The 25,257-nt window shown below is 40.7% G+C and overlaps 1 protein-coding gene across 1 annotated transcript in view; it reads left to right on the top strand.

The window, feature by feature from the left end:
• The window catches only part of GRM8 (glutamate metabotropic receptor 8), a 718,399-nt gene that overhangs the window by 6,445 nt on the left and 686,697 nt on the right, over positions 1–25,257 (top strand). The window contains exon 2 of the mRNA XM_046670043.1: positions 3,350–4,173. Within this exon, the coding sequence (XP_046525999.1) occupies positions 3,664–4,173 (510 nt within the window). The 5' untranslated portion in view covers positions 3,350–3,663. The remainder of the gene's footprint in view (positions 1–3,349; positions 4,174–25,257) is intronic.

Genomic DNA, 25,257 nt, shown 5'->3' with positions numbered 1-25,257 from the left:
CGGGCTGGGAGGGCGTAAACAGGAAGGGCTTCGAGGGTTAATGGTTAAGCCTCCTCAAAGGTTTCAAAGCCCCTCCCGTGGGCTCAGAAATAGTGCAAGGTGTCTGCTCCCTTCAGAGGTCAGTTACAGGAGTGCAGACCTCACGCCGTCTTGAAGAAGTGAATCAGCACAGGCGAGGTTTGTACCAAACCCCAGAGGAAGGTCAATTTGAGGGAAAAACTGTTTTATTTTAAATCAAGCACAGAACATGAAGTAGAGTTATTTGGCTCCATAGCACAAAACTTTCTTTAAAACTCATAGACTTCAACTGTGATGAGTTTAGATTAAAGCTGACAAGAATTGCATAAGAGCAACATTAGACAATGTAAGATCATACAATGAAATCGAATTTATGTAGTTTTTCACAAACTTTCAAATATATTTCTCCTTAGAATTTAAAAGGGAAAATTAACTTTCTAGTCCTCAAGAGTCTGTGATTTTTATGACAGATTTAAAAAAAAAAATTTTTTTTGGTGAGGAAGATTGGCCCTGAGCTACCATCCTGTTGCTAATCCTCCTCTTTTTGCTTGAGGAAGATTGTCCCTCAGCTAACATCTGTGCCAACCTTCCTCTATTTTTTGTATGTGGGACTCCACCACAGCATGCCTTGATGAGTTGTGTATAGGTCCACACCCTGGCCACCGAAGCAGATTGTGTGAACTTTTAACCACTATGCCACCAGGCTGGCCCATCAGATTTTGAAATAACTGCAATATTTCAATATTTTATAAGTAGCTCGGATGTTGATTTTAAAGTGACAAACTAAATTTAGTGAAAACCTCACCAACTGAGCAAATATGGAAGAAGTTGCTCTGCTTTCGTGGAAAGTGAGTTTCTGACTAGATTAGCAATGATAGCCCCTATTGACTGAGCACTCACCCTGTGTCAGGTACTGTGCTTTCTGTGTGTGCTGCATGGCAGGTTCTGGCACCCCTTTACAGGCAAGAAAACCAAGCTTTAGAGAGGCCGTGTGCTGTTAGTTCTATGTTGCAGAGGAGAAAACTTGGGCAAAAATTCAAGTGAGCTCCCCAATAATAATAATAGCCAAAATGGAACCTCTCATTTTCCATTCAAGTCCATTCATCCACTAAACAAAACTAATTCTTGCCTCACTACTATTCATCCCCCAACCTTTCCTTAACTTAAAGCTCTAAACAGACCTCTGAGATGCTAAGGAGACTAAAAATTATTGCAAACATGAATACTTGGAAAAGAAACTCAATTTTATTATTTCCAGGACTGTATAGCAAGTGGGACTAGGTTAATGCCACTGAGTAGGTAAGGATGCGTTGTAAATAACAGATGGGCTGATTTTATGTTCGTCTATAATTGAAAACCATTTATTCTCTTAAGTGTTTTAAGTACCTGGGAGGAAGCTTGGTGTAATGAAGAAAGGCTGGTCTTTGGAGAACAACAGGTCCCCTTCCTTTTCCCCTTAAACATCTCTCCTTCACGTATCCATTTATCCTGTGCTCTGTCAGAAAGGATATGCTAAGGGTCAGCCCAGCCATGTGGACTTGGTCTCAAGTTCGGAATTAGTGGTCAGAGTTAATGAGGTTTTACTGTCTTATAACCAGGCTTCCTTATGAAACTGTAAAACACAATCCTACTTCTCTTAATGGGTGGTCAGTGGAATTTATGGTTCATCACTTCTGGTTTCATCCAGAAAGTCAAGTTGACTTTCTAAGTGTTTCCTTTTGTGGAATGCCTGAGGTCAGGCTGTCGCTGAATCACAGATTTTCTGAGGGAGAAGCAGCTGCTAGGAGAATTGAACGTGAGGGAATATCAGTCAAGAGGTAAGAAAAATCAGAAAAGGACAGGGTATTTGGGGACAGAATTGAGAAAATCTAGGACTTAGCATGTGCCAGGAGGCAGGGAATGCATGTCATAGGCAGCATAGGACTATCTCAGTTGGGGGGCGGGGGCATTGGCTGTATTTCTGAGTACATGCCAGGAGTACACTCAGAAATCCAGGGCAGTGGGCTACAACAGGCCCCCTTTCCTATCTGAAAGTGAAAAAAAAGCGCAGCATTCTCTACAGGCTTTTGGACATGTGTTCAGTTGTCCTCCAGGGGGGCACCATCCTTTCCTTTGGGACAGGAAGGATGGAATGAAAATTTTATGAACTGGAAATTGAACAAGTGAATGGAAAATACAACCAGATGTTGGTTGGTTAGGGTGGAGGAGAATTGTCCAAATTTCAGGCTTCAAACCCATATATATAAGTAGGTTAGAAATGAGCATTAGATTAACCATCCTCCCAAAATCACTTGGTGCTGTTTATTCTCTTAATTATACATGTGTTTCAAATCTCAGATTCCCTTATGTTAAGACAGTTCTTGTTTTCAGGTAAGCCTCCTCAAAAGTCCCTTGAAGGAATCTCATGGAATTCTTTAAGAGCGAAGGTCCTAGGAGAAGCTTTTTCTATAGCTTTGCTTGTAGATGTTTTCACTCTAGGTTATTTCTAGTCTTGATGAAATAACTGTTTTCCCCACTGAGTCAGACAAAATTAAGAAGCTCTTCAATTGATCTCCAGCTCTGATTTGCTCCTAGTGATTCTGGGATCAAGGAGTGTTTGCTTCAGAACTGTAAGCAGACCCATTGCTTCCACTCCAACAAATTAATAGGAAACCCTGACAATGGTAGTAGGAATATCTTCACATGTAGCCTCCCTGTGCGTTTAATTTTCAAGTCTTTGTTTTGTTACCAGAGAACAATAAGATAATTCGTATCAAATAGCTGACATTCTATGTTAAATCATTTCACAAGCTATAAAACTTACACATTTTGGGCTCCTTGAGTGGATTTCCTTTTCTTTCCTTTTTTTTAATTGAATAATCATTTTTTCCCACTGGGAAATCTTAGACACCAAAAAATGTCATTAACAGTTGCCTGGCTTATTGACTACATCACAGAAAATAAACTTTCATTATGATTTTGTGGACAAAATTTAAATGCTAGATTCAGACAGCTGTAAAAAATAAAAACAGATTTGAAAAAAAATAATACCATCAATCACATGGAAACTGGATTTATTGTAATAAAATGGTAAACAAAAATACTTTCTGGCTTGGGAGAATCAGCCTAGTTTCTGACGCTTTTCTGTTTCCTTTGCTCCAAAAGTGTCATCAATCTCTCTGTTTAGCTACAGTGCAGCCAGGTGTTCAGAATCATAGGGGGACAAAAAGGATTAGTTTCTTACTGAATAGGGGAAATTAAACAACAAAAAGGTTAAACAGGGCTTAAAAATATGAAAAATGTAGACCCATTGAATTGAACTTGTTTTTTTTCCCTCCTTCCGCACCCCCAGGAATAGTTCTGCTACAGGGCTGACTTCAAGGACGGGAATTGTTGACCTCATCCCAACATCAGAACCTCAGCTGTTATTCTAATTTTTGCACCATTCCGGGCAAGTTGACTGTATATGGAAATAAAATTGAACCTTAGGGGTCTGATGGAAATTCACTGTGACCTTCAAATCAAGAAAACTTGCTGAAACCCACAGAGCCTTTCCCCCATGGGCCCTGATGGTAGCCTCCAGAAGGTTCAGCTTCAGGTGGTCCCTCTTCTTCTGTGGCAAGAATAAACTCTGGGTCTTGGATTGCAACACCACCTGTGGAGAAAATGGTATGCGAGGGAAAGCGATCAGCCTCTTGTCCTTGTTTCTTCCTCCTGACTGCCAAGTTCTACTGGATCCTCACAATGATGCAAAGAACTCACAGCCAGGAGTATGCCCATTCCATACGAGTGGATGGGGACATCATTTTGGGGGGTCTCTTCCCTGTCCATGCAAAGGGAGAGAGAGGGGTGCCTTGTGGGGAGCTGAAAAAGGAAAAGGGGATCCACAGACTGGAGGCCATGCTTTATGCGATCGACCAGATTAATAAGGACCCTGATCTCCTTTCCAACATTACTCTGGGCGTCCGGATCCTGGACACGTGCTCCAGGGACACGTATGCTTTGGAGCAGTCTCTAACATTCGTGCAGGCATTGATCGAGAAAGACGCTTCTGACGTGAAGTGTGCTAATGGAGACCCACCCATTTTCACCAAGCCTGACAAGATTTCTGGAGTCATAGGTGCTGCAGCAAGCTCCGTGTCCATCATGGTTGCTAACATTTTAAGACTTTTTAAGGTAGGTAAAGGCATTGTCTTTCTGACTATTGTGAAAAGACAATAAATTGTTCTGACTTCAACTGCGGGTCTAAGAAGAAAGCGAAAGTGGTAAAGATGCTCATAGACCCTCTCAGGGTCACCAGGTTCCTCGAAGAGAGGATTCTGTGTCCAGGTTTCTATATGTGTTGATTTAGTTCCATTATTTACAATTAATTAGATTAATTGTGACTGTTTTTTTCCTGAAAACACAGAAAGGTGATAATTTCTGTGACATGTTGAGTCCTCAGCTTCTTGGGATACCCTTTATTGAGGCTCATTTTCAATCAAAACGAGTGTTTTTAGAGAGTATAATGAACTCTTAGCACCTTTATTATATAAAACATTTCTATGGTATTTGAGGTTTAAGATACTTTACTTGGTGAAACTTCTTTAAAGTGGGATGCTCTGTTATGACAAAATTTCCTGTGTGAAGAAACAGTATTTATTATGAATATGTAGATGGGAGTGACACTCTGGCATATAAGATGGTCATAAAATTGTCAGGTTTATTACAGCTACAATAGAGCAGGACCTCACTAATTCAGACTGCACTGATGCAGACTTGGAATAATTATGTAGAATTCTTATTGAGTTAAAAGTTTAATTTTAGCAGGATAATTCAAGGCTTTTTGATTGAGGTTTGATGATCTATTACCTATAAGTTGCATTTACATATTGAATAAAATTGGCAAAATAAAATAATGTATGGAATAATACTTTGAAAATTATAAAGTCCCATAAAAATAAAGTTATTATAACTCACCATCTTTAATTAACTTTCTCATTTTATTTATTAGTATCCATTATGTAGTCTTTTATAATAGACTTTTTTTTAATTGAAAATACTTTTCACTCTGATTTTGTACTCAGTGGGACATGACTTCCAACTTATTCTGAATTAATGAGGCTTCATTTTATCTTGTGAGAAACTGTTTCTATGCATTTTAGATTTAAAAATATTAAAAGAATATGGACAAGTTGGACAGGTGACAGATATAGGGACAAAAACGAACAAAGTGATGGAAAACTGACTTCACAAAAAAGATGAAAGGAATCGAATCAAAGGCTTTCTGGTTTGGAAGATATCTTGGGGGACCATCCAGTCTGGTTCGCTTCATATTCTGGAATCCTCGCTGTAAAATCCCCCCAAGTGGCTATCCAACTTCTGTGGGAGGGCCCTCAGTTTAGAGGAGAGAATGCTAAGAGGCAGCTTGATGACTATTTTCAGACTGATGAAATTTTCTCAAATGAGGATGCTGCTGAGCAGAAGCTCTCTGTGTCTAAGGAGTATTGAAGAGGCACAAATAGGCTTCAGGGAAAGCTGGAGACATTTGAGCAGGACGTTAGGAAGAGCCTCTTGGTAATAAGAAAGACATAGATTAAAATAGGCAGCCAAGGGTGCTCTAATTCCCCATCTCTGGAAACTTTCAAGGGAAACTGGCAAGTTGATAATAATTTCTCTTGGGTTTGTTGATCTCTTTCCTAGAAGCAAGATACAGAACCAGGATTCTCCAGGGTTACTCCCCACATCCTGGGGTCTAGGATTTCTCCAGGTAGTCCCGATTCTGAACCACATGGTGTTTTCTGCTCCAGGTTGATGTCCAACTCCAGCCACTTTCCCAATTCTGTTCTCCTCTCTGACTTGATCTTCCTCCCTGACTGCTCCAAAGTGTCTCTTTTCTATTCTTAACTCAGCAACCATGGCTCAACAACACTCACTTTTAGAGACGCCGAAGCTTTCATGAGGATCTTCTTCCTTCTGCTACTCTCCCCTCATACACTAATTCTGGTTCCCATCAATCCCACTGTAATTCCTAGGAATCCCATCTCCTTGTAGGCTAGTGCCAAAAGTAGGCAAGGATTTACCAAGTGGGTGGAGGTGATAATTGCTTATTTGAGGTTTTCAAAGCTTGTTTACATTAATTTTGCCACAGAATCAGCTTATCTGTAAAATGGGGATGTTAACGTTGCATTAGATTGTTGGATGGATTTAATGGGAAAATGCAGGTGAAGGGTTCCGCCAGGGCCTGTCTGTATCCTCCTCTGTCTCCTTGGGCTGCCAAAGGGAGCTTCATGCAACCTCAAGGGTGGATTTTGCTTTTATGCAGTCTGGACCTGGTTTCTCTTTGCCCTATTCTCCCCTCCTTGACTGGCCAATTCTCTCCTTACTCTCTTGGGTAATTCTGGAGGGATCTTATTTGACTAGGTGGGAGAATTACTACTGACTCTTTGGGCAGAGTCCAAGGCTCCAGGCCAACTCTGGAGACAGTGGTCAGCACATGATGGGGCTGCTCTTGCCACCCTTGATCAAAGCACAGGGAGTGGGTGACTTTTAGCCAAGAGGGGGTGTTGGTTATGGTAGGTGTCATAACTAAGATCAGTACACTGGCGTGGAGTGAGCATTTAATACATGGGAGCAAGTGTATCTATTAGCCAAATTACCAGGGCTTGAAAAACTTGTGTCTTTCAAAAGTAAGTGAGAGGATATAAGTGCTTAGCCCATCTTCCAGCAGAACCTGGAACCATATGAATGTGAATTTGATAATTACAACTTGTCACTGTTGTGCTGCTTTACTTTAACGGTTTATATAAGACCTCCAGCCAGTACTCCACACGGACATTAATTATGAAATGGTGATGGTCACTCTTGGACTAGAAAATGTTTCACTTTATGTGTGAATATATTCTGTTTAAATATATATGCTCGGGCTGACATGAAATATTAGAATAGTTGTCAAAGGAATGATTAGCAAATTCATCGGGGATTGGCTTACAGTTCCATTTTGAAAAATAATAGTTTGATTAAGCCAAATGCTATGACTTGAATAAGTGTGAACATTTAGAACAGTTCTATGGAGCTTGGGTCCCTTCAGGATGCATAAGACCAATAGGATCTAAAAATATGCAGGGATATCAGTATATAACTACTTATTCTTGGACTGGTAGAGTTAAAGAAGGTAGAGCATACTGGTTTGAAAACACACAATTAACCTTGACCATAAGGGATATAAGTAAAGTCTTGGTTAATGAATTTACCCACTCTCCTGCTCAACAATAAACATTAGGTGGGGTTTTTGGTAATGTAGCTGGGACCTGTTTAAAATTGTATAGAAAATATTTGGGCTAAAATTGGAAGTAGTTTTACAAATGTCTCAGTTCTCCTTTTTTGAACAATTCTAGTAAAGCCATGTAGTTATCTGCCTACATGGGCTGCCTATCTGGGTTAAACTGTGAAGGAGACAGGGTTCTCCAGGCATCCCCATCTTCCTCTTCTTTCAGCCTTGCCCCTCCTGTGGCAGCCTCTCCTGTCCTTGAATCCCTCTACATTCTCCTAATCAAAGCCTGGTTTCAGGAAAGGAACTATGTATTATCACTCATCTGATACTATCACAGACAGAGTATGTTTGTGTTTGTCGATGCAAATAATCCATAACCAACCTATAAATCAAAATTGGGGTGAGTTTGTTATGAGCCAAAGTGAGGTTTATAACCCTGGAAGGACTTAGAAGGCATCCCAGAGAAGCATGAGTTTCAGTACAGTCTTATATCTTTTTAGAACAAAGAAGATTCATTAAACACACCAGGATACATTTTCAAGGAGATATTCAGTTGCAAATTAGCAGGTCAGCATGACCATGATGCCAGGAAAAGGGACTAATCCAGGTGTTACCAGTAGAGGTTACCAACAGGGCGTAGGAGGGGAAGGATGCATTCTTTATCTCGAGAGATTCCTTACTTTAGTGGATAAGTAGATGGACAATTTAAGTTTGATAGGCCATAAGTCAGGCTTTCTAGTTCAAGCTGAATCAGTTTTGAACTCGAATAGTTACCCCATATACCTCAATATGTGAAAATGTCTTGTCGTGATTAAGTCAGAGGAGGATTCTGCTTTCTGCTGGATCACTAATTGTGGAATGAAGTGATTTGTCTTTGTAAAGGGGATTCAGGCATCAATGGGGGAGGTTCATTTACCTCCCCAGAGACTGTACCTCATGGCGGGGCCACCTCCTCTGTTGGAGAATACAGCTGGCCTTGCTCATCCCTAGAGGGAAAGGGTGTTCTCCTGTCTTTGTTTCTTCTCCTATCACAGCTCAGAGGCAAATGAAAACATCAGCCCCTTTAACATCAGAGGCGAGTTGAGCAGGGGGCTGGAGCCGGACACTGCCAGACACCACTAGGGGCAGAAGCTACCCTGTGGCCTCGGCTCATAGGACACTGAATGCTTTACTAAACCAGTGATTCTTAACCCTGATTAGGGAGTGGGGTTCATACTGCTCTGTCTTCATGCTTCAGGGCTGTGTGTTGGCTTATCAAAACTACCTCAGGGGCTTTTCAAATAGCAGGACCCAGCACTCACTGCATGTCTCCCAACCCCCTCCCTGAAAGCCCTTTTTATGGATTGACGTGTCTCATGTTTTTTAGGCGTGTTGGGAGTGAAAGGAAGTTTGAGAGTCACAGAAAAGACTTCAATGATCTGAACTTGTTTAGAAGTACTACTGTGCCTTAAAAAACATACACATATACACACACATGCACACATGTCATATGGGTTAACACATGGGGGGGCGGGGCGTGGACAGAGTGGTCACCTCACACGTTGTTTAATCCCTATAGCGAGATAATGGTTTTAGATAATAGTAGTATCATTTAGGATAATGTGACATGTAACTGCAGAATATCAAACCCAGAACTGCTCCATGCTACATAAAGATGAAAATGCTGCCTCAGTGGCTCCTGTATTGCAGAGAGACTAAAGAAAAGAGGGGTCCAGCTCTCAGTTAGAGATTGTGCAGTTTGAAAAGAATTAAAAAAGAATGCAAGGACCTTTTGGAAATGTTGACTGGGAAGCCCATAATTTGAATTTGTTTTATAAAGCAGTTTTGAGGAATTTGCATATGTTTTATAAACAGCCTGGATTTTTTTCCCCCTTTTCTAGAACATTTCCACCCCTCTCCTTTAAATTAGAGCAAATCTGTTCCTCCAAATACTAATCGTATGTCTTACTTTGAGCAAAGACTGAATATTCTAAGCTAAAAATAGCAGGTTGATGCTTGGGGGTAACACAGTAATTTCCACATAGATGCATCGGGGTTATAAAAGGACAGTGTCAGATATAATTTCTCTCTCTCATGTTTTTCTAGTTAACTTTACCTAGAGAGTTAATTGTCTACTCTTGAAGGATAGGGGCTAGTCTGTAGTGTATACTTCCCAAAGCAATCAAATTCGACTTTTAAATAGAAATCCACTGTGGGTGGGCTAGATAATTTCTCCTCGTGTGGAAGTGTCCTGGATATAATTGGCTAAAATTGACCTTTATGTTAAGTAAATGGAGTACAGTGAAGCATCCCGTTACCCTGGAAGTCTTCACTTACCTTGCTATGTTTACAAAGATATATTTTCTTCCAGGAGACTCTACTAATGGTAGCAACTACTTCTGTAAAGCCAAGTCTTTTGCGAGTTATTTATTGCATACGATGGGATTTATTAACTGTAAACTCTGAAAAGGTAAATCTGCCATATCCAGGTTCATCTGGTTAGATGGACAGATAAACGAGTCTGATCAATGAACTCAGCAGGAGGTAACATTTCAAATTAAATCTTATTTGATGGCAAATAGATAATGGAAAATTGAAAGACAGACTCCTTCAGTCAATCCTTTGCTACCGTAGCAAGCTCTAATTTAGCTTTGTAAAGAGCCAACTCACCGCAGATGAGAGATGATGGGTGCTTTCTCTTATAGTGGCCCTAAGTGGGGATATTGGGGAAAATGGTCATTGCCAATGGTCACGGGCACTTACACTCACAGCCAGATTTGGTAATGTCACTCCCTTCTTGAAACTCTTCAGTGGCTACCATTACCCCCAGGATGAGGTCCATCCCTACTTTTCTCACTTCTCTTGACTAAATTAAGTTTCTTTGTTACATATAGCAAAGCTCCATGAGGACAGGATGATGTTCATGATATACATGAGGGCACACATAGCTTGTTTGTTCCTGTATTTCCAGCACCTAGCATGGACCTGTCTGGGAACCCAATAAATGTTTGCTAAATGAGTGAATGAATGAACCTTATCTCTACTCCTTCCATCTCTACCTGCCCCCTCACACTAATCCTCAATATTGAAAATAATAGGTATTGGGTAGATAGACAGAAATGGAATTTTGTTTACTTTTATACTCTGAGTAAAAGGAACACAAGGAGGAGTATATTTTGGGAGTTCCTATTTTCACGTGCTTCTTCATTTTCCTACCAATTCACATTTTCTCTAAACAGCTTTTAAAATTAAAAATTAAATAAGTAAAAGACATGAACACATTCTCATTTTGAAAAGTTTAAATAATGAATAAGGAAATAGTGTAAAATGGAAAGAGACCACATCCAAACATATATCTATTAATAAAATTACACACATACAAAATTTTATTAATATGTGTGTCTTGTGGCTTTCTTTTTTCACGTAATGTATTTTGGAGAGAATTCCATCTTGGTTAATATAGATCCACCTCAGTAATTCTCAACTCTGACTGCACATTAGCATCATCTGGACAGCTTTAAAAAAAATATGCATGCCTGAACCCTATTCAAGCCCAGTGAAGGGGCCGGCCCCAGGGCTGAGTGGTTAAGTTTGTGCGCTCTGCTTGGGCCGTCCAGGGTTTGCTGGTCCAGATCCTGGGCGCAGACCTAGCATCGCTCATCAGGCCTTGCTGAGGCAGCGTCCCACACAGAGGAACTAGAAGAACCTACAGCTAGGATATACAACTACGTACTGCGGAGCTTTCCTGAGAGAGGAAGAAAGACCAGTGAAATTGGGAGGAGCCCTGACATTGGTATATTTTAAATGATTACCAGGTGCTTCTGATATTTACTCAGCATTGAGAATTAGAAAATGTTATTTTTTTAACAGCTGCTTGGTTTTTAATTTTATGAATAGACCGTAATTTATTTAATAAATCCTTTACTGATAGGTTACTTCCCTTTGATTTCTTAAGATCATTTATCATTTGAGAAAAAGTTAAAACAATGCTGGAGGCTCATCCAAGCACTGTTATCTCTAGAGCGAATTTTGGCATCACAGAGCCCCTTCTTGGACCAACCAAGAGGCTGAATTAATGACTTACCAAAAACACCTTGCCATAAGGCAGACTCATATGGCACAAGCACACATCACAGGCTGTGGCTCTTCATGACATGTAGTAACTTAGCATCAGTGTAGTGGTCATGTGCTGAGACCGTTAAAGGAGTATCGTGACTCTTGTTGGGTGGAGTAGATTTTAAACTTGGCGAAGTTAAATTAAATCTTACTTTCCTTTTCCTAGCCTTGAAAGGTCTGAAATCCTAGAGTGAATACTGAAGACATCTTGAGAATTTACTTAGTGATTAATGACTATCTTTTGGATGTTTTAAATAGTGAGGTCGTTTTGAAAGTAGTGAGGAGTCTTTCCAGGCTTGTGACTGAATGCTATTTATTTTTTAAGAAGTTGTCTCAACACCTTTCTTGAGCAATTAAATAAAGAATTAAATAAATTTGCATAAATAGTCCTGTGCTCTTCTTTTTACTCATTCACCCTAAAGACTGCAGTATTTTTTAAAAAAATTTATAGGCTATTTTTTTAGAGAAGTTTTAGGTTTACAGCAAAATTAAAGATGGTAATGATTTTATTTGGTTTCAGGACAGGTTTCTTCCCAGACTCTTCTAAAGATAGCTTTTTGCAACCGAATATCTTGTACCTTCCTAGGAAGACTTACAATTGGAAGGCTGTCCCCTGGCTCCCTCCCCGTAGTTCTCAAACTTTAGCACGCATCAAGATCACCTAGGGGGCTTGTAAAATCACCCGGATTGCTGAGCCCACCTCCAGAGTTTCTGAGTCAGGAGGTGTGGTTTGGGGTCTGAGACTTTGCGTTTCTAACAGTTCCCAGGTGATGCTGATGCTGCTGTTTCGCAGACCATACTTTGACAACCACTGCTCCATACAAATCGCTTGCTGGCTGACTTAGCAAGTCAAAGTACACAGAACAAAAATGAGATTGAACAATGTTCTGTCTGGCAGCAGCCTTTTCTCTTTTGACTCATGCCTGGTTGGATTTTTGTTCGTCTTGGTCATAATCACAGCAGCTGCTGTATGGATCTATTTTTAATTGTGTGCCCTTTTGGAAGTTGTGTTCCTTATTAAATAATGCATAGCTCAGGAGTAATGATCAGTATAATGGTCACTTGAACACGATTCCTAAAGCAGTCACTCAGATTACCGCTTTTACTCATTTTTACTATCTGTGACAGTAAAACAGACTGATTTAAGAAACTTAGACTGTAAGATACACATTAACTGGGAATAGAGAACAGTAAGAGACAAAAGAGGCTATGATTTGTCTCAGCTACCAGCAATTTGTCTTCAGAAACCATGACAGCAACCTCCTGATTTCTATTATGCAATAAGATTACAAATAACATTCCACAGCAGTCTTAATCAATAGAGGGTCACGAGAGGCCCTTCTTTCCCCATGGTGGGGAGAAAGGGCCTATTTACCCATTTAATTGATAGAACACACTCTCTAGCAAAAGATCGAGACATCTCTTTTAGCTGTAATTAGGGTCTTTCCCTATCCCTAAGCACTCTTAACAACATAAAAATATATGTGTAACCTTTATGTATATTAAATACATAAAGAACACTAGGCTGGTAAGGTGGGAAGGGGTCCAGGTATAGCATCGTCCAAAGCCAACTTTATCTGTTCTCAAAATGAGGCCAGTGTCTGCTGCTTTATTCCATTAGGCCCAGCAAGCTAACAGGAATGTATTCTCAAGGTTGGCCATTAGTGTCCTTCCAGGACTTTCCCAGGCTCCCTCTGTGCTTGGGGAGGCTGGGTTCCTTGGTATAATACAGCCCCAGATCTATTGCTTAGTCCCAGCTTTGGAGAAGTAGTGGACCTGTTTCTGTGTCCCTCAGTGCTACATGGGGTGCCCTTGGGACGTGAGGATAGTGACATATTTTTGCTGCAGCATCTCACCCTGCTTCCTTTCACATCGATTGGGAGTGCCTTGATGAGTGTTTGTACTATTTCTTCTGCTTTAAATCTAAGTATTTACATTGTGCCTAGTCTACGTATTAGAGTTCTCAAAGTGACTTATCATCTCAGCTCTGAGAATGTTTGCATTTTTATTGTTTATAGAACAAATGGCATATTGTACTTATGCAGGCTTGTATAGATATTTATCATCAGGAGTTGTCTATTCAAATTATAGATTATTGCAATGTACTTATCTAGCGTGCTGATACTCTTTTGAGTAACACAGATTAGTATGAATTATATGAAGTAGGTCAGGCTCTGTAGTCAGACTGCCCAAGTTCAAATTCTGATGTGATGCTTGTTAAATTACCTCAAGCAAGCTAGTTAATCTAAATCCTAGCTTTCTCATCTGTAAAGAGTAGATAATAATGGTACCTCCTTCGTAAGATTTTTAATGAAGATAAGTAAGATAAAGTGCGTAGAGTCTTAAGCAAGATCCCTGGAAAATTGTGAGCGCCATAAATGTTTGTTATGATGATGATACTGAGAAGATATTGATGTCCACCATCATTAGGATATTCATTTTGAGTTGTACCTCTCCTCCAGTTTCTCAACCATTCATATTGACTTGCCCTATTTTGTGAACAATGGCAGGTTAGCATTAAAGGTGTAGTCATTGACCAAGAAACAACAAAATTGATGGGCCCAGATAAGCTCTGTCTTGGAGCAAGGCTATCTAGTTTGTCTGAAGGCCAAACATGAGACTGGGACCTCACCAACTCCACGATCCAGCCAACCGAGCTCAAGAAGTAGTATACTACTATTCTTTCCAAATCCATGTGTCAGATAGTAAGAATCAGTTGGATTTAATGAACAGAAAACCAAGGAAAAGACTGGGTCACCAAAAATAAGCTGTGCTAAATTTTAACATTCCAGCATCCAAACAAAAGTGCCACCAGGATTTAGTTTTGAAATAAAAAAGCAAACCAATTCTGGTTCCTCTGGACTCTTTCCCAGTCCCCAGGTTTGATGGTATAAGAGGCAGAATTGTAGTTGAGGATAAGCAGCCAACTAACCCCAGGGCTGGATGGCAGCTTTTAAGTCTGTCCTTTGGGTTGGAATTCTCTTTCTTTGCTGTGTTTGATACAGTGACCCAACACGGAAACACAGGCGCATTCTGGACAAAGAACACTACCCTTTTATTGAGGGCAGAATTTTTCTTTCTCCCAGGAATGGACTATATAACACTATTCCTTTCACCTTCTGACACAAATGTCAGAAATGTAAGCAATAGAAGAATTCAGAGGTACTTTCTCTAGAAGTCACATTCATTTTTGAACAACCAGGATAATAGTGGAACTAAATATATTAAAATTTGACTCACACTATGACCTGTCTTGTTCCACCTGTTTAAAGTGTGAATAATCCAGTCAAACACATATCAATTATTCCCTGGAAAATTTTCATTTTAATTGAACATGGATAATTTACTCAAATGCCAATGTACTCTTTTCCCTATGACTACATTTCACAGGGAAAGAGAAATGATATTTATGCAATACAGAATTCTTTGGTCTGGTTAGGAAGGACCTGTATAGGACAGAATTCTGTCAGAGGATTGTGAAATAATGAATAGTTCTTGGTGTAGTTCTTTAAACTCAATAAGTGCTAAATCTCTTTTTTTTCCACCAAGAGAAGCAGAATAGGGTGAGGAAATGCCAGCATATTACCCACTTATTCACCTTCTTTAGCTAAACAGGTGAAACAGGTAATAGTCAATCAATTCTCCAGAAGGTATTCATTCAGCATCCTGTAAGTATATGCATCACGTTTGACACACTAGAGGATAACTAGGAAAGAAATAGAAGATTCTAAGCTTTCACATTGCTTAGAATCTAGTTGAGGAGAAATCGCTAACATATATAAAATAACAGTGAACAATATAAAACAGTGTAATAAGGTCTCTAGTGTGGTGCCAGGGTGCAGAAGAAAGGCCGACTTCAGCCGAGGAAGCTGCAGTTCTCAGTCAAGGCTTCGGGGAGTAATGTTGGATTGGCTGAGCCTGGAAGGATAGGTAGGAGTATATAAACTGAGGCCAGGAGAGGAGGAGGGCTCTTCCAGATGTGGGAAATTCCATGAACCCTTGGCCTGATGCCTGGTCCCGTTCGGCTACATGAAGATGGAAGTAAGTAGAAACCTTATTCCTACCTCACAGCATCTCTCTGCCATGACAAAACTTCAAAGGATCACTTTAAGAGGCTCCCAGGAGAATTCAAAATGAGGAAAGTTGGAGGGTTATGTCCCCAGCTCCCACTGAACACAAAACTTGGGGTCTCAGTTAAAATCCAAGCAAGTGGGTGCGGAACCTCCAGAGGGTAAAATGCTGCACCCTCTCAATCAGGGGTTGGAATAAAGGAGGTGAATTGCTGTGAGATTCAAGGAAGGAGCTAGCGGACCCAGGAGAAGCTCTACCCCACGCCCCGTTCTTTGCTTTGGAAATCGATGTAACTTAAGACCAAAAAAATTTTCATTTGCCACATGCATCGCTTGACTGTTTATACTATTCTCATTAAGCACAGATACACAATTAATTGCTGAGGGAGAAATTAAATGCATTAGTAGTGAATCAATTTTATTTGCCTCATTCTATTAAGAAAAGCCACTCTTCTTGAGGGGCTCACAGTTTCTTTTTTCTGTCTTCTTGACCCTCAAGTAAACGGGATAATCGTATCTGCACTTTCTCTGTTTCATTGAGTAGTCAGAGGTCTTGATAAGATAAATTTTGGAGAACTTTCAATATGCTAAGCGTAAAGTATTTTGAGTGATTTGGAAATAGGCTCTGTATTGAAAATGGCGTAAATGATTCTTTTTGTTCTTAATGCTACACTACTTGTACTTTTTACTCTCATAACCCCATCTATTTGAATGGGAGCTCCATGTGAGATGTTTTGATGTCTTTGAAACTACTGGGATGAAATTTTAACTCCTTGAATTTTTTCCCTCTGCTGGAGGAAAGAAGATACTGGAACTCCATTTTTTAGTTTGGATTACTTTATTTCATTTATATTCATGCAGCTAAAGTACCTAGTGAGTTTTGTGTGTATATAAATTAATATTTACAGGTAACACCTTGCCAAAAATAAAATAAAGTGGAGAATATTTTTCCCACAGCTTCCTTCTCTAACAAAAATAAAATAACCCTGCACCACTCCTTAACTGAATGCCCATCTGTCACCTCCATGCTGATCTGAGCCAACACTGTCCTGGGAGTAGCGTGGGGCTGAGGGTCTGCATGTGAAGCAGGATGGCTTCAAACACATGCCCTGAGAATCGGGATTTTAAGTTTCAGACTTATATTTTACTTTAAGTATTTCTCTGAATTATGAGGAAGTAAAATGAAAACCTGTATTTTTGGACTGTAATTACAGTTAAATTTTAGCCTCTACTGATCAGTATTAGGTATAGCATGTGATAAAAAATTTTTAGATATTAAATCAGTGATCTAAAATACTATAGTGGTCCAAGGTTGATGAATAAATATTATTTTAACACCCTATTTAAAAAATTTCATGATGTTTAAACTAATAACATTAATATTTTATTCTAGTAAAGTGGTACAAGTTTGGGATTAGTATAAATGTAAAACCTATAAATAATGCTGACCACATTTGCCTGATGAGCATTACCCTTAAAGAATCTATGCCCAGTTAGCAAATTGTTCTTATGAAGGAAAAGTATGGAGTGTTGCCTTGTACGTTGTTTTAAATAACTCAAATTCAGTGGAGGAGTTCCACTGTTTTCATCTATCATACCTGCTAATGGACATTTAAAAAGTGTTTTAGGAAGCTTGGCACAAAATAGTTTATTTTTTCTTAAAAAATTTGTTTTTCCTAGTTCCCTGAATACTTGGCATTATGGGACCTTAGAGATGGAAGGGATTTTTGAGATGTCCTATTACAGCCTTTCATCCAGAGCAGAATCTAATCTATGAAGACCCTTGATGGGTGATTCAATGCTGCCTTTTGTTCCTCCTAATTGTGTTAAACATATGTCTCCACCCGACCGCCCTCTAGAGTACAATGCTCTCGAAGGCAGGAAACATGTCTTACCCTTCTTTACATCCTGGAGAGCACCTGGGGTGGTCCTTGGCACATAGTAGGTACCAAATGAATGCATCCTGAACTGATTTACTTAAGCACTGTCAGTGATGGGATGCTAGTCTCACAATCTGGCCCACACCATTTTGTAACAGGATTAATTGTTATCCTTTATTCTGATCTGAAGTCTTCCGGCCCCTTGCACATTTTTAGGAATGGCTTTAATTTCAGAAAGGATAGGGATGCCCACACAGCCAGTTAGACCAGAGGAAGCAATCCTGGTGCTCGAGAGGGGAGCAGATGTCATGGCCAATCACTTCCACCCATTGGCCCTGCTCCTGTCTTCTGATAGACCTCTTTTTCATGGGACAGTCGATCAAATGTTTGAAGATCCCTGTTTCCATGTCTTGAGTTCTCCAGGCTAAAGTGCCTGTTGCTTTACCTGCTCCTAATAGTAATAGCACAAGAGCTAATGCTCACTAAGAGCTTCCTATATGCCAGGTGCCGCGCTAAACACTTAGCATGCCTGATCTTGTTTGATCCTCACCACAATTCCGTCAGATAGGGATGGTTTTCACATCAGGAGATGAGGCTTATCTAAGGTTATCCAGAAAGTAAGAGGCCAAGCCACATTCACACTTCGGTCTGACAGGTGCAAAAGCCCATGCTTTCAACCACTGCTTTGTACAGTCTTTCGTACAGTATGATTTCAAATCCTTTCTGTTCTGGTTCCCTTCCCCTGACCACACTCTTGCTGTTAGTTTAACCCTGTTCTAAGTAAAATCCATTTTTCCTTGCAATTCTAAAAGATTTCCTTTCAGCAGGAAAGTTAAGCCCTTGACATAGAAACTTCAGTAAGTCTTGAGTCTTTAAGCCTCAGACTCTCAGTGTGGAAGTGGCTGGAATGGCAGATGGACCGGCCAGCACATCTTCAAGGGGCAGTGGCCTCAATACAAGGAGTGAGTCTGAGTGCCCGTGACCCCGTGTGCCTTCCCTGCTCCTCCTGCGGTGGCCATACTGCTCCTTGGGAAATGTTGGGAAGCGTGTACTCCTTTAGTGGCATTCATGGGAGCTTCCTATTGTTCCAGATGTTTTCCAAGGAGGATACTGGATGGGAAGAATTTGTATTATTACAGATGGCCAGAGCAGTTTATGTATCAGGAAGTTTTCCAGGGAAGGACTAATGTGTCCAAAAGTATTCTTTGAAGTCGATGGCAGGATGTGGTGAAACTACTCGGACTTCAGGAAAACAGTGAGAACATCAAAACAAATACATGTGGTTTGTACGTACTCCTTTCCCAAACTAAAATAGAACCCATGACATCATTTCCTCAACACGTGGGATCAAGTTCTAGATCAAATGGAGAGATGATAAAGTGAGCATGTTTGTATTAAGGTTCTTTCATTTGCTTCTCATTTCCATTGAGTCTAGTCTAGAATGGTTAAGTGGAGATATTGGGAGCAAAGTTTGTATGATAGTATCAGAGTCAGAAAAAGAGATGATTCATTTTCATGTATGTGGGGAGAGACCAGAGTTCTAATCCTATTTCCTGTACCTTGGCAGAGGAAGAGAATTGGGTTCTTTTAGCCACTTTTGGGGGTAGACTTAGCAGCCCTGCTTGTCCATCAGTTATCTCGCCCAGAGCCTCCCACTGCTGCTGCTGTGCATTCCCTGTCACTCTGCTGCCCATTCTTCCCCCGTTAACCTGCCTTGTTTTTCCACTCCAAGGCTGCTTTAACCCAGGCTAGGAGGTGTTTGGTTAGAGCTTTACTTTGAAAACACTTTTGATCTTTTTTAAAGTTCCTCTAGGTTTTCCTATTAGATAAAAAACAGATTTATACCTTTTGTTTCCATGGTAATGGATTCCAGGACTACTTTAGAAAACCACTAGCTTCAGGTGCCAGTGCAAAGTTGGAGCATTATGGACTAGCGCAATAAATGCCAGCCCACCTGTAGGAGAAGAGCAAGCTTGATCGAGAGACTTTAGAACCGTGGTCATGAGATGATGTGAACATTCCTTTTTGACTGCAATCAGCGGGATTTGGAAAGTGAGTCCCGCATTGCAGGCAAATGGGTTGGGAGCATTAGCATGAAATTTAGTGTTCACTAATCAGCTCAAGGCAGAAAGAGCCAGATTAACTTGGGACATTAATTTTAAATTTAACAGTATATAAGAAACCATGAAACCCTGTTTCTGAATTTTCAGTACCTTTCTCGAATTTTCCAAGGGCCAGGTTTGCTCTTGGAAAGTCGGAGGAGGATGTCAGTACAGGAGAGCCTTCTTTAGGCTGTTTGCCTTTTGATGAATGGAAGATTGTTTCCAAAACTCAAGGGAATCTACCTGGTATTGTCTGCAAATACACCTTTTAGGAATCCGGGGTACAGACCAGAAGTCAATAGAAAAATCTGTTAGAGTTGGCTAAAGACAGGGCAAACATAAAAAAGCAGAGATTTTTCTGGGAAAAATAGAACTACTTTTATAAAAAGCCTTAGGTTTCTGAGTAGGTGGAAAGAGAAGGAGTGATCAGATTTTTTGGGTGAACCCTAACTCTGCTCCTACAACCTTGCTCTTGTTATCTCATAAGAGAGAAGAGTGAGAGGAAAGAAAAAAGTCAGAAAGAAGGAAAGAGGAAGGCAGAATAGAAAGGAGGATTGGAGATGTATGCCAAGTCAATTGTGCTTATTTGGAGGGAGAGAATGAATCGACCCCTTTTTTTCCTAATGTAGGTTTTAATATTTAAAATTACAGTGCCATTATTGAGGATATTAAGATGCTTTTATGCTGAACTGATTAAAATTACTTTTGAAATAATGTGACATGTAATGGACAAATACCCTCTCAGACACCTTTTTTCTTTTGTTTTAAGCATAAAAATTATAAAGAACTGTAATGGAAAGTTTTCAGAAGCATTCTTCTAAGAGATGCAGGGTTGGGGGGCCAGAAACATGGGGCCAGCAGGTCCTATGAAGTGATTACTGTAAAACTGGGGGCTCCCCATGTGCCTGGAAGCATTTGGGACTCCTGCCTTTAATAAAATTAAAGGGAGTTTGAACTACTATGGAACTCGGTATTCATTTTCTTGTTAATCTTTCCAAGACTGAAGATGCCTGTTAAAATCGGTCTTTATATTTGGGAGGGAGAGTTTACTAAGACTGACTGATTTTGAACCCAGCTCATTTCTTTGAGCATTTCGGGCATGGCTCCAAATGATCACGCTTGCTGCTTTCCCTTGCCCAAGCTGTATCAGACCTTCATCAAAGGCATCTTAGTTCTATTTTTCCAGCAGTATACATTGCATACAAAGCGGGACTTTTGGCTTTTGTAATCGGAATGTAGATGCACCATCCTCCCCCTGGAGGGAGCATCCACAGTGCCGAGGGTTACCTGAGACCCAAGCCTTGGCAAGGAGTCCCTTTGGGTGTGCTGGCAGGTCAGCCCACTGGCTTTGAGAAGAGACTTCCACGAATGCCAGTACAAACATTCACAAACTCACAGTAATTCCCAAGGCAAAGCCCTGTGGAATTGCCTGGCAGGTTCCTCTCCATGTCCCCACCCTAAATGTCCACCAGAGCAGCAGATTGACTGTGCTCCCCTATCGGAAGAGTCTACTTAGCTCTGGAATGACTCTGGCATAAGAGATGGAGATGCCTCCACCACTCCCGCTTCTGCCTCTTCAGCCTCTCCTTTGCCCTTTGCTTGCTTTCCTATATTGCTTGAACATTTTATAGCATTCCATTTTGACTTATCTATTGTGTTTTGGAATGTATCTCTTTTTATAGCTTTTTTAGTGGTTGCCCTGTGTGTTACATTTATATGTTTATACATTATTTATCACAGCCTACTGGTGTTGACATTTTACCAGTTCCACTGAAGTGTAGAATCTTATCTTCCTTTACCCTCCCCCTTTTATGATTGTTTTAAATATTCCCTCTGCATACCTTGAGAACCACAACAGAGTGGTATGATTTCTGCTTTAATCGTAGACTAAATTTAGAAAACTAAAGAGAAGAAGTAAAGTCTGTTTTATGTACTCGTATTTTTGCTCTGTCTGTTGCTCTTTCTTCCTTCTCAGTGTTCCAAGACTCCTTCTTTTATCTTTTCCTTTCTGTGTAGAGAGCTTCCCAAAGGAAGCCACTCTTTTAGGGTAGGTCTGCTAGCAACAGATTCTCTTATTTTTCTTTCATCTGAGAAAGTCATCCCTGAAGAATAGTTTCTCTGGACATAGAATCCTGGGTTGACAGTTCTTTTCTTTCAGCAGTTGAAAAATGTTGTGCCACTTCCTTCTGGCTGCCATGATTTCTTATGAGAAATCCTCTATCATTCAAATTGTTTTTCCCCTATAGTTAGTGCATCATTTCTCTTGGGCTACTTTCAAGATTTTGTCTTTGTCTAGTTTTCAGAAGTATGACACTGATGAATCTTGATATGAATTTCTTTGGGTTTATCCTGTTTGGTGTTCACTGAGATTCTTCAATCTGTCTTTTGCCAAGTTTGGGAAGCTTTCAGCCATTATTTCTTCAGATGCTTTTCCAGCCCCATCCTCTTTTCTCTCTCCTTCTGGGAGTCAGATGGACCTACATTTTAGATCTTTTGTAATCATCCCACAGAGGCTCTGCTCATTTTTTTTTTCAGTCTACTTTCTCGCTATTGTTTAGATTGGGTAATTTCTATTGTTCTATCCTCACATTCATGGATTCTTTCCTCTATTCTCTTCATGTTGCTGTTGAGCCCATCCACTGAGGGTTTGTTTTTGTTTTTTTTTTATTTCAGTTATGGTATATTTTAATTCCAAAATTTTCATTTGGTTCTTCTTTATATTTTCTCTTTCTTTGCTGAGAATTCCTACTTCTTTGCCAAATCTTTCTAGTATTTCATTTGTTTCAAGAATGTTTGTAATTGCTTATTGAGGCTACACCACTCTAGCTGCAAGAAGGAGGGGTACTTTGATACTGCTCCCCATGTGACCTCCACTGACACTCCTGGGGATGGGTACTGCTGAGTGATGATGGTAAAGTCCTAAATCTCCACTAGGTTCCTCTGACACTACCTCAGGGAGGGGTTGCACCCAGCAGAGATGAAAGTTCTGTCTTCCCACTCAGGCTTCTCTGAAGTCATCCTGGTTGGGGCTATTAGGACACCTCGTTATAGTCTAGGCTCCCCAATAGGCCTTTGCTGGTGGGGACTGCAGTTTTTGGCTGGAGTACAGTAGTTATTATCTAAAAGTTTTCTTGTCTATCTAAAAGGGGTTAGGCTGCCTCTTTCTTTTTTTTTTTGGATAGAAAGAGGTGTTTTATAATTTTTGTGTATGCCTATTGGCAATTCCAGGTTGCTGGCTTCTCCAGTATCTAGTCTAGAATATTTGAGGAAAAGAAAATCTAGAAACTCACCACCATGTCATTCGTTGGGTCCTGAGGTCATTAACCTGCTTGACTTCTCTCTACCTTTCAGTCTTTTTATGTTTGTTTTAGATATAATATCCATAGTTTTTAGCTACACCTGTGGGAGGAACAGGGAACAGTATGTTTACTCCTTCTTCCTGTCAAAGCCCCCTTTGATCCTTATCTTTATCCACAACAGACACCCTTTATATCACTTCACTCTCTTGAGGTCAGAGAATGTGGTGTGGTTTCAAGAACATCTAATAATTCTGTAGGAAGCTTAGCTTGGAACAGGAATCACTGCAGGGTAGAACCAGCCTCAAGCATTGGAGCAATGGCAAGGGCAAGGACAGTTTGGTGAAGTGGCCCACTCACGTGTTTTGTGGTTAGATGAAGCTGGGTTCAAATCCTCTTTCTACCATGAAATTGTTATATAACGTCAACCCCGTATTTAACCTCTCGGAGCCTCATTGTCCCTACTTGTTAAGAGGATTTAGAAGTGGCATATTTCTGGTGCCTGGCACGTATTAGTTGCTATAAAAGAACAGCTATTTTCGTTACAAAGCATGTTATAAATTCTCCAGATATTTTGTCAATAATCTGACCTTTGCCAGGAAAGAAAGAAGTCCAAACTCAGCGAGGATGCTGTTTTATGTAAATAAGTCATAGTTAAATAATAAGCCCCAGAAATGATGTCTTCCTATCCCAAATACTTCATCTGGATAAGAACATCGATAAGAACATGGAGCAAGCACAATGATTCCTCTAAGGAAGTAGGGTAGAGTCATTTCAAAAGCAATTGGTGGCTTCTTGTTAATGCTGCGATGAGACCCCATTCTCTGTTTAAAAGATTTCACACTGCAAAAGGCAAATTAAGGGACCTTGGGGGAGGTTTCTCTGCTCCGTATGGAGAAGTGGAAGAATGAGTCATTGATAGTATTTTAGGCAATGTTCTGCTCCTGATACCTCAGCTCGATCATTTACTGACTTCAGAATATGTCTTTCAGCTCCTAACTGCAAGTCAGGTGAGAGCTGAGAGGCCAGGAAGGAGGGATTCAGTGCTTTTCTCAGGGGAAGTGTAGACTTCTAAGTTGAAAGGGACAAGGGGGCTATTCCTGGCTCTCTGAGTCATTGGATTTAATGTTGTCAGGCTCTGGATAATCATAGTCCATGGAGGCCTTTGGACCGTTATGGGGACTAAGCCAATATGCCAGCTTGGAACACTCATGGAGAAGCACAGCATCAGGTCATGTTCTCTAGACTGGGGATTCTTACGCAAGTGATTTATTAAAGAGCGTTCTCAGGAGAAAGGACATGGTTTCACATGACCTCTAATGTCAGGCAGATCCTGTGGGATGCTCTGTAGCATTAATTGCATCAGAGTCTGTTCTGTCTTGAGGCAAGGAAGTGGGGATTTTGTATTCTTACACCGAGGAGTCCTTACCTATGGACAGCCTAGAGCTAAATTAGGGATGATTCCAAGGCACCTTTGGGCAAGGTGGCTCTATCGACTAAGAGCAATTCTCTGGAGAAGGTTATAAGGTGTGAAGTTAGCAGTAGCATTGGCAGCAGCTGGAAGAGGGACCCCTGGGAACATAGCCAGGGTCAACAAGGTCTATAGTCCTAGGCTTCATCCGTGGCACCATCTGAAAACTATTGGCTTGAATGACAGAAGGCCTGGCTAGTTTGCTTTGCGATCTTGAGCAAGTCATTCAATATCTCTGTCTTACATGTTAAAAAAGGATTGGCACAGATGGACTCATAAGGCCTGGTTGACTCAGGCGAGTTGATTGAGCACAATGGATTTGGTAAGACTCAGGCTTCCTCGCCTGTGGGCAATGGACACCTTCAAGAAGAGCAAAGGGAGGCAACTGTGAGGTTATTGTCACATGGTCTGAAGCCCTGGGAGGCATCGTTGGGGGCCTGGAAGGGAAGAGGTTTCCTTACCTCAGGGGCTGGGGACTAGAATGAAACCTGCACAGGCCTAGTGCTGGGGCAGAAAGGCTGTGTGGCTTGGTGACCAAGGGGACGGTTAAGAAGTACATCAGGGACTTAGTCTAGAAAGCAGGTTCTGGGAGGAACTGAGGGTCCTTGCTCCTTGTCTAAGTGGTTGCAATGGGAATCTGCTCTAGTTAGAAGTTTGGGTAGATGTGTTCAGCATCTGGACAGCATTCTTTCAATTCTGTAAACTTTTTTCTTGATTTTAATTCCATACATCTGATAAGAGCTCTTTGTGTAATTTGATTGTATTATTAGTAATATTTTGCAATAAATCTTTGACTCATTACTGCAGCTTGTGCCCTTGTCAGGAGAAGAGGCAGATGCTTCCATATCTTCGTATGTTTCATGTGCAGAAACTGGACAGCTCTAGGGAGAAGTGGGAGCAGGTGAGGCCAGGAGGATGCAGTGAAACCTCAGTAATGTCAGTCCTGAGGCTCTCTCAGGATAGTGGAGCACCTCCTTCTGATGCAGACAGTTTCTTTTTCTAGGGTACAGTTTCTTTTTTTTTTTTTTTTGAGGATGATTGGCCCTGAGCTAACGTCTGTTGCCAATTTTCCTCTTTTTGCTCGAGGAAGATTA

The sequence above is a fragment of the Equus quagga genome, chromosome 8 (genome assembly GCF_021613505.1).
Source record: "Equus quagga isolate Etosha38 chromosome 8, UCLA_HA_Equagga_1.0, whole genome shotgun sequence".
Classification (NCBI taxonomy): domain Eukaryota; kingdom Metazoa; phylum Chordata; class Mammalia; order Perissodactyla; family Equidae; genus Equus; species Equus quagga.
The sequence above is the reverse complement of the archived record's forward strand: the minus strand, read 5'-3'. Positions and strand labels throughout refer to the sequence as shown.